This window comes from Asterias rubens, chromosome 17 (assembly GCF_902459465.1).
Source record: "Asterias rubens chromosome 17, eAstRub1.3, whole genome shotgun sequence".
Lineage (NCBI taxonomy): Eukaryota > Metazoa > Echinodermata > Asteroidea > Forcipulatida > Asteriidae > Asterias > Asterias rubens.
Genome location: NC_047078.1, coordinates 5,516,268 through 5,530,858, shown reverse-complemented (window position 1 = coordinate 5,530,858; position 14,591 = coordinate 5,516,268). Strand labels below are relative to the sequence as shown.

The following is a 14,591-nucleotide window of genomic DNA, read 5'->3' as shown; positions in this document are numbered from 1 at the left end:
TTTGCAATACTCAAGTTTACACATACATGTAACAATACAACATACAAGTACAAATTACACACCAAGGAAAATAAAGAGGGGAAACAATAAACAAAAAACAGACAATCCGGTAACCTGGCATCTTATTTAAAAAAGGTCATTTCTAAGAGCAGTCCACTTATTATCAAATTTGTACAGGTTGTTGTTGTCCAAAGCTATTTTTTTTCCCCAATGTGTAGTGAAACTTAACTAAGTTCAAAAAGGAGGTCATATTCGGTTTCTTGTTCTTGAACCTACACTTGTAGATAGCTTTCTTCGCCAAACTAATACATAAATTTTAGGCATTTCAATAGGCATTTCATGACTAAGCCACACATGAATTACAGTTTTATTTTATTTGTTATGATGATTTGTATAGGCCCCATAAAACTAGACTATTAACACAAAAAAAATACACATTATGAAGAAAACGTTATTTCTGGATGCGGCATTCGAAAATCTTCTTGGTGTTTTGTTGTAAACATTATGACTCTTACCGGCACTTCGCTAATTAGAGCCGTTTCTGTGTTGATAATAAGGGAATAAAGGGTAGCTACTAGTTCTTTCACGGCCGTTTAAAACCTAACAGGGTCGAATTGCCAAATGGCCGTGAAAGAACAAGTAGCTACCCTTTTACTCCCATTCATAAATACATTTTTGGTTAAAAGGCGTAACAAAGTAAGAAACTCTGTAAAAGTTACCCGTTTCCGACGTGCTTCAGCTCTGGATGTACGGCGTCCGTGTGTTGCATTGTTATGACTGAGACGCCCAGTTTCCGGATCCTTTAGTGCGCGTTGTAGACTTGGTGCACGACGTTCTCGTTTTCATTTAACACACAGCGCGGCCAACTCACCGACAGCGCCCGCATCGCCCGTAACAAGCAACGTCTTGTACCAAGACACGCGAAACTTTCTGAGGTATTTATGAAGTTCCAATAATACAAACCTTGTCACGTTTTAAATGTAACATTGTATCTTTTGCTGTGACTTTTAAAGGGTATTATGTACATTTTCCTAACAAAAAACACAATGTCCACAGATTTATATTTAACTTACACAGTTGAAGATTATGATAGTAGAAAGCTTCCCTGGAAATTTTACCTACTGAGGTGCTGTAGTTTTTGAGAAATGAGTAAAGTCATAATTTTCGTCTCAGTTTTAGCATGTAAAAACGTATTAACCAGTTATGCTATGGTTTTGGTATAATATCGTAACTGGTTAAGGGGATTTTACATGCTAAAATAATGTTGGTCTCATGAGACCAAAACTATTTTGTGACTTGTTCTACTCATTTCTCAAAAACTACACAAGCTTAGTCAGTAATATTTGAAGGGAAGCTTTCCACTATCATTATCTTCAAACCCTGCAAGTTTAATGTAAATCTGTGGACATTTTGAAAAAGTACCCGAAGCCTTTAAAGAAACCACATCGTATCCAATTATCAATAAGTTTAATCAGTCTACTTTGTGATTTTTTAAACAGTTGCACCCACCATTCTCGGGATAGCCCAGGAGTTTGGGAGTACACCGCCCTCTATTGACAATGCAGTACTGTCATACAACGAATCTGACAACGTCATACTTTCTTGCGAAACAGACGGCTCGCCGAAACCATTGTATGGATTTACCTTTTCAATTCATTACTTTTCGATTCAATGGCTTTCGTTGGGATTTCTACACAATAAATTATATTTCACATGTTCCCGAATGTAATAAAACAGACCATTGCATTCTAAACATTCACGATTCAAAACAAATCTGGACATCAGGCTCTGTGGGTCCTGATGAACGAGTTTGGAATTAGCTTGCCTCTCATTTTATAACATGGCAACCGGGGCAAAGCCCAATTTGCACACTGCACCGTTTTTTACTTGCACAAAATCAATTGGCACGTGTGTAAGTAATAACAGCACAACCAGAACGAAGTGTCCGCCTTATTAATAATGAGCACTTTTTGTAGACCGCATATCACAATCACAAAGAAGTCTTTATGCGTTTTGAGATGAAAACCAAAAGGGAAGTAAAAGTTAATAGAGATGTGAAGTTAATAAAAAAATAAAATTTGGAAGTACCACAGACCAGACCCTCATCTGGTTTCTGGTTAGGCTTAAAGGAACACGTTGCCTTGGATCGGACGAGTTGGCCTTTAAAAAGCGTTTATAACCGTTTGTTATAAAATGCATATGGTTGGAAAGATGTTTTAAAAGAAGAATACATTGATCCACACAAATATGCCTCGAAATTGCGTGGTTTTCCTTTTACTTTGCGAACTAACACGGTTGGCCATTTATGGGAGTCAAAAATTTGACTTCCATAAATGGCCGACCGTGTTAGTCGACGAGGTACCCATGAATGGCCGACCGTGTTAGTCGACGAGGTAAAAGGAAAACCGTGCAATTTCGAGGCAGGTTTGTGTGGATCATTGTATTCTTCTTTTACAACATCTTTCTACCCATATGCATTTTATTAAAAACGGTTACAAACTTTTCAAAGACCAACTCGACTGATCCAAGACAACCTATTCCTTTAAAATGAGAATCACCATAGAAATACAAAATAAAAGCAATTTCCCATCACTTACAACCATTAATAACACGTCTGCTCAAGAGAATCAGACAATGTTGATCGAAAATCTAACTTGTCAACCACCGGTTCTTTTCAGAGCAAAAGAGATTTACACTTGGTGGTACAGTGAACCTCACCAATTTTGCCTCCACCATGCAAAATTATAAAACTCTTCTCTTCTTCTAAAGCCCCTTTCACACGAGAGCAAATTAGCAAGGGTCCCATGCTAACTTGTAGCATTGTTTTAAAATTTACAAAATGTACCTCATGTGAAAGGACATTATTGTTTTGTCAATCTTGTCAAAGATTGCTACATTTTACAACCAGGCTACAATTAAGCAAGGGACACCAGTTAGATTGCCGTCGTGCGAATACCACTCAACTTTTTGTTTGTTCCCGCTTTTTTCCCCCAGTGTCACCTGGTACTCGTTCACAGCGCGTCAGGTGATATCGTACAATTCAACGCTGAAGATTCTCAATGTACAGCGGGACCAGGGAGGTCTCTTCAAATGCGTGGCAGATAACGGCTATGCAGAAACTCTTGTGGAGAAGTGGATTGAGATCATTGTTCAATGTAAGTATACAATAAATATTAAAAAACATAATTTGTTTTCTCCTAAAATGAGATTGACGACTCTAGAATCAAAGTTGTTCTTTGGATGATCCTTTTTAAAGCTATTGGACACTTTCGGTAAACGGTATTGTCCAAAGGCCCACACTTCGTGTATCACAACTGATTTATAAAGTAACAAACCTGTGAAAATTTAGGCTCAACCAGTCATCGGAGTCGGGAGAAAATAACGGAAAACCCACCTTTGTGTCCGCATGTTTCGCCGTGTCATGATTGTGTTTACTATGATCCGTATTTCTTGTTGTCGAGAATTGATAATTGTTTTAATGTTTTCTCAAAAAGTAAAGCATTTCTTGGAATAATATTTCAAGAGAAGTATTTTACCATTACCTTTTGTAAACCCTGTAAGTTATTTGTCTGTTCCGAAAGTATATAATGGCTTTAAGGCACTGGACATGTTTGGTACTGTCAAAGACCAGTATTCTCTCTTGGTGAGTTCCAACATGCTTATAAAATAACAAACAAAATTCGGGCTCGATTGGTCATCGAAGTTGCGGGAAAATAATAAAGTATTTATAAGATTAAAATATTTCAGTAAGAAATTACCTCTTTCTCAAACAAAATTACCATTCTAATAAAGAAATACCATGTGAAAATGTTCTGGTAAGCACAAACTACACGGACAACATGTGAAACAGTACTTGGCTGGATTAAACCTATTCTGTTCAGCATAACATGTGTGGTACATTGGGCTTCATTTTGGAAGGCATTAATATATTTCAATCCATCTTTGTCTGGTCTAAACTTTCGGTTTTAAATTTTGATCTCTTTGTGTGATGTTTAATACTGTGTGACATTGTCCTCGTGGTTGTCTGTTCCAGTCTGGCTCCATTTTCATAAACTCCTACACAAAAAGTTTGAACAATCCAATTGTATTGTTTTATTAATTACCTGAACTCATCGACACATCTGTATCATTTTCCCGAGTCAGTATGAAATAAATGTGTTTGTTATTAAACCATAGACCAAGAAGTTATATTATTTACCTTTTCAGATAAACCAGAAATCATAGCCGTTGAAAGGGACATACGATGTGGCGAGGGGGACTATCGTCAGCTCCAGTGCAACGTGAACGCCCGCCCTCAAGCGACGAACACGTGGATCAAAGATGATGAGATCTTGAAGGGAGTCGGCATAACAAAACGTTCCATGACAACGTATGTAGTGTAATAGTCTACTTATTCTAGACTACCTTGAAGGTCTCTAGAGTTGCTTGGTTATCAAACCTTCGATTTGTTAACCAAAAGTTCGCTCGTCTTTGTTTTGTTACACATTGAGTAGCATTCGATTTCCGTAAAGCTTGGATATAGCCTCTCTTTACAAAAGAAAACTGTGTGTATCATTGGTTTTTCCGACCGATAACTTCTGCCACTTTTGTTCTTCTTCTCATACTTGCCCACAGGGTACCAGTTGAATGCCCAGGGAATACAACTAGGCAAGTTTGGTGTCGAGTCTCCGACCCGATCACTATTTGTTTCCTCCCAAGTCCACCATGCCAACCTTCCACTCCTTGTGTGCACTTATTACCTATCTGTGTTCATATACCTCCTCTGTGATTGTCAATAATGGTCACACTTTAGCTTTTAAACAATATTAAAAAGAACATTCATGGAATTTGGTGTAAAAAGCAAAGTGTACGTTTTATTTGTGGAACCGTTCGAGTGTATTAATAAAACGACAAAATAGATGGTTAACATTAGAAACTGGCATGTCAAAATTTAATTTCAAATGGTGGTCACATTTTTTAGATATCACCGGAAATCTGGAGCAAATAACTATGTCCACGCAGGAAGATTTAATCCCTACTAGGAAAACACAATCTGAAAAGCGATACTGCAGTAATGCTTATCAGATTCAAATGTTGGGACACAACAACCGTTATATTTTTTTTACAAACACATACTTCGAAGTGAAAATGCTTTATAATATCGAAAGCTGCTGTAGGCTCGCAAAAAAAGTTTGTATTTTTATTTCTTTCGATAGTGGCCAGTCAATGTTTGCATTGTAACAAATCGAAATTGTCCACAAGGCTGGGAAAAAATATGTGTTTCTCAAAAAATGTGTATCTCAAAGGTTAATTAATTCATCAAATCAAAGCTCATTCTTTGCTGGGTATTTGCTGTCTGTCTCCTTCATGTTGCCAAAGTTATTCTGACATAAAGCACCCTCATTGATGCAATGCTCTATTCTGATCATATCCCCGTGCTTTCCTCTCATTATCCAGTCATGCTACTATGTGTATAACTAAACGTTTTCATGAAATTATGTGATGTCGGATTTCCTTTGAAGTTTGTTTCCTTTCTGTCTTCGGCTTCCAACCCGTCGCTCACGTCAAAGGTCTCCCATATACGTTCCTAAAGTGCGCTGAAATACCCATCAACCCCTTAAAAAAACATTGAATGTGTGCATACATAGTATAATATTATTGTTATTATTTACTTATTTGTTTATTTACTGATTTGCTTATGATGTTTACCAGTGTAGGACTATAAATAACACACAATTCAGGAAAATACTGTGCCCGGCAATGGCCCATCATGTTACAGGTGCTCTTGAAACTATACTTATAAGAACTGATATTCAGCAGCATGATTCAGCTTAAAAACTTTTAAGAAATGACCAATGTAATTTTTTGTTTAGCGGAATTAAAAGTCTTCAGACAGTTTGACATAATATTAGTTCGTTGAATCGCACAATATCGACTAAACTGCTTTGTTTTTGGCTTCTTTCGCTTTAGAACAAACCAAAAATTGTAAGCCTCTTTGTTAGTTGTTTGCGCCCCCATTCCAACAATACTATACATTTTCACTGGTTGATGCGCAGCTTGTATAATAGTATTATAATAATAGCAATAAAAATAAGGGTCACACAATAGTACATAATAGAAATTTGCCTAAAGCAGCTCTATAAAATCAAATAATTACATTCTACAGTTTTTCAAATGTACTCTGCGGAGCCTATGCCTATGTATTGGCATTTTATGTACATAAAGTATGCTTCCTAACTCTGGACTTCACCTAAGAACCCGCAAAACCCCCAAACCTAACCAAAACATCAATTCATTAGGTGCCGTAATTATGTTTCTTTGTAGGCTTGTGATTGTCAGTGTTCAACCTGACACGGACTATGGTGTGTACAAATGCCAAGCTACGAACATTCTGGGCACAACAGAAGATGTGATTGAAGTCAGTGGTGAGTACAGATCCTTTATTGTCACAATGTAAACATCAACAACAACAACACAAATACCAGGAGAAACAACACCGACAACAACGACAACGTCAACCCCAATGACAAGTACAATGACAATGACAATGATAATTGAAAATAATAATGACACCGACTAGACAGTGACAATAACATCAAAACGAAAATTACAACGATATTGACAACAACAACGACAACGACATTGACAACGACAATAACAACAAAAACGACAACAACAAACACAGTTGATGCCTTTCAGATCTGTTTGTTTTCTGCAAGTGTCACGTGCCAAACTTGATAACATGTTCACGAACGACAAAGCTTACAAAAGTGCTTAAGTTTAGAATTATTGGTTTTTGATGCTTAGTATAAAAAACATTCACGTTTTGTTCAATGGGAGACTTTGGGACGCTAGGTGGCAGCAGACTTACCAGGTAAATTTCAATTGTTTACGTAGTTCTGAGCGTGTGCACATGACCGAGAACAATGGATTTTACCTGGTAAGTCTGCTGCCACCAAGCGTTCCAAACGACTCCCATTGAAACCTTAAGCATGATGCAGGCTCACATTCCAACTTGTTTAATTCTCTCCCACTTTTAAAACTATAGTTATTTAAGAAAGGAAAGCACTAAAACTGTTAATGTTTCATTTCCCCCTCCCTTTTACTAACTTTAGGTCGGCTTCGTGCGCCCAAAATTGTGAGTGGTCCTGTTGGTGTTAGGCGCCATTCTTACAAACTGCAATGGGTTGTGGGTAATCGCTTGCAGCAAGGCATGGCGGGATTCACACCAATAGACGACTACATACTATCGTACTATGGTTGGTGGTATCAGGTAAAGTTATTCTTTTTGTTGAACAATATGCACGACGGAATGAATTTCAACAACTTCAATACCATGTGTGATGTTAACCCTCGTACCTTTTTGATCTTGTGACTAAGTTCCCAGTGCCACGTTTTAACACGCCACACTGTTTTCGTATATCGAACGTTTAAAAGTGACCCAGTTATGTCCTCTCGATCAATCACAATGGACTATATAACTGTCCCGAGTATGATTAAATATTTACTTCAGCTTCGGGACTAAACATAAACATGTACAATTCATATTTTGGAATTGATTTTCGCATTATTCAGATAAAACAAAAAAATTCGGAACCTATAACACTTAGTTTTTAAATCGTGAAGGGCTTGGATTGCATGAAGCGCAGTAAGTTAAGACAAAAATCTTGAAATTTATCCTTTTTGTGAAACTCTGAAAAACCTCAGCAAATATAAAAGTTGTCTTCATGGAATTGCATTGTGTTACAGGAGCGGGAAGATGGCGGGACAGAAAAGGTGTTCTCTCATAGCAGAGACTCGCCTCTAGAGGTCGCTATACCCCACGACCCGGATCTAAGCAGACAAGTTTACATTCTTCGAGACTTGAGGGCAAATGTTACTTACGAAGTTACCCTTAAAGGAGTCAACAAATATGGAGATGGCGACAATGCGTCGTTCACGTTTTACACGTCATTGGGTGGGTATTTCATGTTGAGTGTTTGCTTTGTAAGACCATCAGGCTGGTGACACTTCTCTACCATTCTCTTGATGTTGAGCGAGTAAAAACTCGCTCAATAAAATCACTATCCATACGGGTCCCAGCAAACAAGGATTGCTACAAACACTCGTTCCTACCGAAAACTACAGCAGAATGGAACCTCCTCCCAGCTGCTGTGAGAGAAGCTCCCTCACCTGATAAGTCAAAAAGTCTACACAACTTAAATTTGTTAAACATCAAAAGTAGAGCGCAGAGTCCCAAACTGCACATCCCGGAGATTGCTTGCAGTACTGAACTTTTGAAAATAGAAATCACAGAAAATGGCGTCTAAACCTACATACCTTTGTAACACTAGAGTTTTTCAAGATATCAATTATTCTTCTTTTAGTAGGCACTGGAATCCTTATATCTGATAAATATCCCTTTTCTATTGTTACAGCCTAAATTAATAAGCAATACATTACGAAATAAACTTGCTACTCCGCGTGACACCAAAATGAAATCGGATTAAAACAGAAAGTTTTCGTTTTCACAAAGCAACACACTCCAATGTGTACAACTCTTAACTGTGTAACCTTTCGTAAAAACGGAGGTCCGTGCTCTTGTCAACACCCACAGTTAGTTTGTGTCAGAATTCATGAATATTTTTTTTCCTCACATTTTGAGCATGGTGTCCCAAATTGTTTACATCACCAAGCAGAGTTTATGAGCCTGAATACGGTATTTTACTTTGGTTGTGTGCCCCCCTTTTTTGTATCGTACACCACCTTTTAAATCACAAGAATCTATATCCCACACTGTATGTTGTTTCTTTATTCTTCTGTTGCACACAGTACACATAACACATTAAGACGGCGCTTACCTCACAATCTTTCATTGACCACACATTTTCATTTGTTACTTTTGTTTGCGGCACTCATTTCACCTTTTGCACCTATTTACAGAGAAGCCATCGAGCACTGCACAAGGTAAAATGATGTATAAAGGCAGTATATACCTTTGTTTTTGGAAACGTTCAATTGTTTTAGTCCTATATAAGACATGGGGTGCGTCACCTTAAAGGCGCTACACACGTTTGGTAATTGTCAAAGACCAGTCTTGTCAATTGGTGTATCTTAGACTTGAATCAAGTCCCAATCCCGTGCCATCCCCAGGAAACTATTGTTTTGTGATGCTCTGCATTCCCAAACCTGTTCCGCATTCTCGGGACCACATTTTGACGGCGAGCGCGCACTGTACTGTATGCTCCGGGTTGTTTCATAGTAAGTTGGGGTGACATGCTTAGGGACCTCTCACACAAGAATGGGACTTGAATCAAGTCTAGGTGTATCTCAACGTATACAAATAACAAACCTGTGACAATTTTGACTCAGTTGCAGGGAGAATAGTGGACAAAAAAACAAAGTTGTGTGCTTTTGCTTGAGTTCGAGACCTCAGCTTAGATCTCGAAATCAAATTCAAATATTTTAATGAGAAATTACTCCCTACTCAAAAACTGTGTTACTTCAGAGGGAGCTGCTTCTCACAATGTCTTATACTATCAACAGCTCTCCATTGCCAAGTAAGTTTTTGTGCTAACAACTATTTGGAGTAATTATAGTGTCTACTGCCTTCAAAGGCAAAGTATACTTTTGATTTTTGGAACCTTTGCAATTGTTTAATCCTTCATATTAAGGTATGGCTTAGGTGCGTCGCCTTAAATAGTGCGTAGACTATTGCAGAGAAATACAAGAATGATCAACTAGTCAAAAACAGTTGCCAAACCAAGATTTATTTATTTGATGACGTCAACAGATTTAAATCAATTGATTCTTCAAACACTTGTTTAATCTTCAACCAGAACGGTTGTTAACAATAAGTCTGCATGCTTGTTTTGATGATCACATAAATGATGACCGTTTCGTTTGTTGAATGAGTAAATTCATCCTAATCATGTTTGTTTTATAATTTTGTGTTTACACTTACGTAATAAGATTGATGTCAAGAAAATTAACAACGTTGACGAACGTCACGAGTAGGGGTTAAAGACATTGGACACTATTGGTTATTTTCAAAGACCAGTCTTCTCACTTGCTGTATCTCAACATATGCAAAAAAAAAATTGAGCTCAATCGGTCATCGAATTTGCGAGATAATAATGAAAGAAAAAACACCCTTGTCACACGAAGTTGTGTGCTTTACAGATGCTTGATTTCGAGACCTCAAATTTTAAATCTAAGGTCTTGAAATCAAATTCGTGGAAAAGTACTTCTTTCTCGAAAACTACATGACTTCAGAGGGAGCCGTTTCTCACAATATTTTATACTACCAACCTCTCCCCAATACTCGTTACCAAGTAAGGTTTTATGTTAATAATTATGTTGAGTAATTACCACTGCCTCGATTTACTCTCAGCGGTAACTTGAGAACCATCGACTATTGATCCAGTGTTGTTTCTGCAAAATTTTCGGACATTCAGTATGTGAGTGTGCTATGTTGTTGTTTGTGAATATAGACAAGTATAATGTCAAGTGACACTGCACTGAGCACGTTGCACGAAATTATGTTCCTATTTGATCAAGAGATTTAAGGTATCTTGGAGTATTTTTTCAATTTCTTCGTTATGTGTAATACCTTTCGAGTCATTTGATTATGTTATTACATTTTTTGATGAACTAATTAGCATAATTACCGGGTGAAATCCATTGTTCTAGCTAGTCTGTGCATGCTCAGAACTACGTCAACTATGCAAATCTATTTGGTATAATATTCCGCCATCTATAGCGTTGCAATTGGTTCCATTGTAGCTCAACAGCGTACCGCTTGCACGGTGTTTAATTTCCACAGGAATAGAGTTTGGGGAAAAAATGTCCAGTTTCCCGTTGAAAAACTGAATTATTTCAAAATAATAATGATAATAATAGTACAAATACGAGAATTATTTTGCGAAATTTTCACAATTGTTTTCAATTTCATGGTTACCTTTAAACATAAACTATTATTTGAGGGAATGGATGATGTTGGTAACTTATTATAGAACCTGACTACTTTTCTAGCTAAGAGAAATTGACAGCTTTTTATCATTTCTTTGTAGTCAACTCTTGGGAAACAACGCCATATCCTGTCACAAGAAAAACAGTCAAGCCACAACGTAAGTCATCACATTCACATTATCGACTAGCTACTCTGAATCAAAATCTGTCATTTTTCAAAAATAGTTTTCGTTTAATTTGTTTTTGTTAATCGGCTGTTAGCAAGGCTATACAGCAGGAACGTAACCATGTGACCTAAACAACTTAATGTTCTCTTGCGCGTTATACGACAGAGAGGACGGCTTTACGTCCCATTCGAAATAACGGTCAAAGTGTCTAAAGCTGGCCACAGGTCGACACAAAAAACAGTCAGCGACTGACTTTTCAGAATCACACTGCGCCTGAGCTAAGACCTTCGGGAACTTTTCAGTCGGCGATTATTTACGACCTGAGCGTAACTGCGATGATTTTAAGACAATCTGAAACAGTCGCCTGCTCGAAAAAATTTCAACTTGTACAACAATTTCAACTTGTACAACGTGATCCCGGCCGTCGGGAATCAATCGCTGGCGCACGATTTCTCATTTTTTTGTGATCTGAGCATATTTTGCCGACGGTTTGTTGCGGGCGCAAGAAAATCGTATAGGTCAACCTGAGGCCGGCCTATAACTTCTAGTGGTCTGTGACTCGAACCCCCCAAACCACAGAGCTCGACTAAATCCATTGCGTTTCGAGCCGCAATCTCGGACATACTCGAGTTGAACAGTAAAACAAGAAAGGAAAAAAAAAAAAAAAAAAAAAAAAACACAAGGGAAAAGCAACGAAAGCAAAACTACTATCTATATCAACTGTCATCACTCAGTTTAACCGTTTCTGATACAGCATTGATGTTTATTTAACAGTGTTGTTTGTGTTTTTTTCTCAACAGGATCGCTCAGATGGGCAAACGCTGGACCAGCTCTATTCACTGTTTTCAGACAAACTTCTATTCTCACAGCTTCAATCTTATTAACCATCGTATTGATGTAGTGAAACTGGTGCACTGCCAGGCTCTTAAATTATCGTTCAACAGGGCCCAATTTTATAGAGCTGCTTAAGCACAAAAATAAGCTAAGCAAAACAAAATTATGCTTATCAGAATTAGGTTAGCATCCAAAATTACCATGTCACATACACAATCTGTGACTTGTTTCCTGCTAAAATTTGCCTAGGAGAGATTTTTTAAGCAGTATTTCTGAATATTAATGTTGGTTTTTACCAATATACACCGATGTGTTCAGTACTAATACTCAGTACTTTCCCCGAGTCCTGTGAAAAATATATCACAGGCATATTACTCGGGTGGGATTCGAACCCACGACCCTTACAATTCTAGAACAGTGTCTTTCAAACTAGACTACCGAGATTGCCCGGTAGAGCTATGAGGCAGTTCCTATGTCTTGGCAGCGTTAGATGTCAATTTGCACCGGGTACGCTTACGCAGCTCCATGAAACAGGGCCCGGGCCCAATTTCATAGAGCTGCTAAGCACATACATTTGCTAAGCATGAAATATTTCCCTTGATAAAAACAGGATTAGGCCTACCAACCAAATGTCCACGTGATTTTCAGGATATTAAGCAAACAACAGCTGAATACCAGCAACAAGCAATGATGCTACAAATAGAAATTGGTTTGTAATCCTGTTTTTATCAAGGAAGAAATGTCATGCTAAGCAAATTGTTGTGCTTAGTAGCTCTATGAAATTGGGCCCAGGTTTCTGATTATTGTCACTGAATATACTCGCACACAGGGCTCTTTGAATGGCCCGCCAATGGCACACTTTACGTAGGTCAATGGGAGACTTTCTGGGACGATAGAGGGCAGCAGACTTACCGGGTAAATCCATTGTTCTCAGAATTATGCGCATGTTCAGAACTACGTAAACAATGGAAATTTACCCGGTATGTCTGCCGCCACCTAGCGTTGGAAAGTCTCCTATTGAGGCCTTGAAAAAAGAGACAGGCAAAACTGGTACCAGGATGTGTACTAAATCCAAAGACATTTAAGAGAGAGCCCTATCCATATCCATGTAGTTAATACACAGTTGTATAAAACTAGCAAGCTTAAAATTAATGTAAATAATAACGTCAGTAACCACAGTCATTGTTTCGGCAGGTATCGAAACGACTTTAGCTGCTAAGATTTAAAACTTGCTTTTGTAAATGTATAATCTGTGTGTGACAATAACTAAGCTGCTGCAGCAATAACTTAAACAATCATTCATAAATACCTCAGACAGTTTCGCTATTTCTATTGGTGGAGAGCGCGTCACGTGGGTTTGTAAAAAGGCATATTTGTGTGGATTATTATTTTTTACTTTTGTAGGATCTTTCTTACCATTTTGATTTTATAACAAACGGTTTCAAACGCTATTCATGGACCAACTCGACCGATCCAAGGCAACGTGTCCCTCTACAAAACTCAGGCGGGGCACATGTTTAGTTGCAACATCCAATGGTACGTTTCTCAGCACATGGTTCGAAGCTGCTTCGTTATTAGATTGTTTTGTTTAGCATTCTTTCCTAAAATTATTAATGTTAAGGCACTACCTGCGTTAATTAAACCCTAATTGCTTGATTGCTTAATTAAGCACTTAATTAATAAGTTAAGTTATCCTTGTAAATATAGTAGAGCTGCAAGCACATGCTGGGGCAATGTTAAAATATGTCAATGTAATCATTGGAAAAGGTTGCCCACTGAACTCTCTTCGACAGATACTAAGGAATGCTTTTAGGAAAAAAGTGTTTTGTACAGTGTTTAATAACCCAGTTAACGACCAGTCGAAAAAAATACACATAAGGGATTCAATTGTTGTTGAAATGCACATTTACAAGCCTTCAATGCCATGAAAGGAAACAGTTTCGTTAATCAGTAACTTGCGTGTTCAGCAACACTATACATTTTGCAGTTTCGTAAATTTCTAGGCACGATGCCAAATAAATGTGGCGTGACTTTTTGTTTAAGGGAAAACACCCAGTGAAAGCAGATTCAAGAATGAAGAAAATTGACAGTCGTGTGTCAGGGCCTTGTCACACGAGGCAACTTTTGCAGGCAACTTGGAGGCAACCAACTGCAGTGCATTCTACATGACCAATTTGGTAGCACACGGGTCAATTTTCAAACATTGTTTTGCGATCCACAAGAGAAATATGTGAACATTCAATTGAGATTGCCTGGAACTGGTAGTCTGTTAATTGCCTCGTGTGACATGGCCCTAAAGGTTATAAAATTCCTGCAGTGAGGGCCGTTTAATATTTTGTATACCTCCATAATTAAAAAAGCCCACAAAACCCTCAAAACTGGTAGGCCTAATACTTATCAGTGATTTAGTTAGAGCGGGGCAAGAATGCAAAAGATATGAAGAAAAAGAAGAAGAAAACACAAAAGACAAGACTTCTGCCATAATCATGTGTGTGTATACAATCAGTGAGCCATTGTCCATGGTAAACTTAACACAACTTTTCATTTAAACTATATTCAAAAGTACATCTCTCTTATACAACTTGAAGTAAACGATTTATGTCAGACGATGTAATATAATCCTATATAAAGAAAAATGTACACATTTAATAATAAAGAAAT

General features: G+C 37.7%; 1 protein-coding gene across 5 annotated transcripts in view; it reads left to right on the top strand.

The window, feature by feature from the left end:
- LOC117301512 (neurotrimin-like) overlaps positions 1–12,239 on the top strand; it is a 42,752-nt gene extending 30,513 nt beyond the window's left edge. For 3 of the 5 annotated variants that reach the window (XM_033785539.1, XM_033785536.1, XM_033785535.1), the window contains 10 exons: positions 1,500–1,632; positions 2,995–3,155; positions 4,207–4,369; positions 4,615–4,647; positions 6,304–6,404; positions 7,095–7,252; positions 7,729–7,936; positions 8,902–8,925; positions 11,031–11,087; positions 11,897–12,239. In XM_033785539.1, coding sequence (XP_033641430.1) covers positions 1,500–1,632; positions 2,995–3,155; positions 4,207–4,369; positions 4,615–4,647; positions 6,304–6,404; positions 7,095–7,252; positions 7,729–7,936; positions 8,902–8,925; positions 11,031–11,087; positions 11,897–11,997 — 1,139 coding nt within the window. In that variant the 3' untranslated portion in view covers positions 11,998–12,239. The remainder of the gene's footprint in view (positions 1–1,499; positions 1,633–2,994; positions 3,156–4,206; positions 4,370–4,614; positions 4,648–6,303; positions 6,405–7,094; positions 7,253–7,728; positions 7,937–8,901; positions 8,926–11,030; positions 11,088–11,896) is intronic. The other 2 variants (XM_033785538.1, XM_033785537.1) reach the window with 2 other exon arrangements.
- The last annotated feature ends 2,352 nt before the right edge of the window (positions 12,240–14,591 follow it).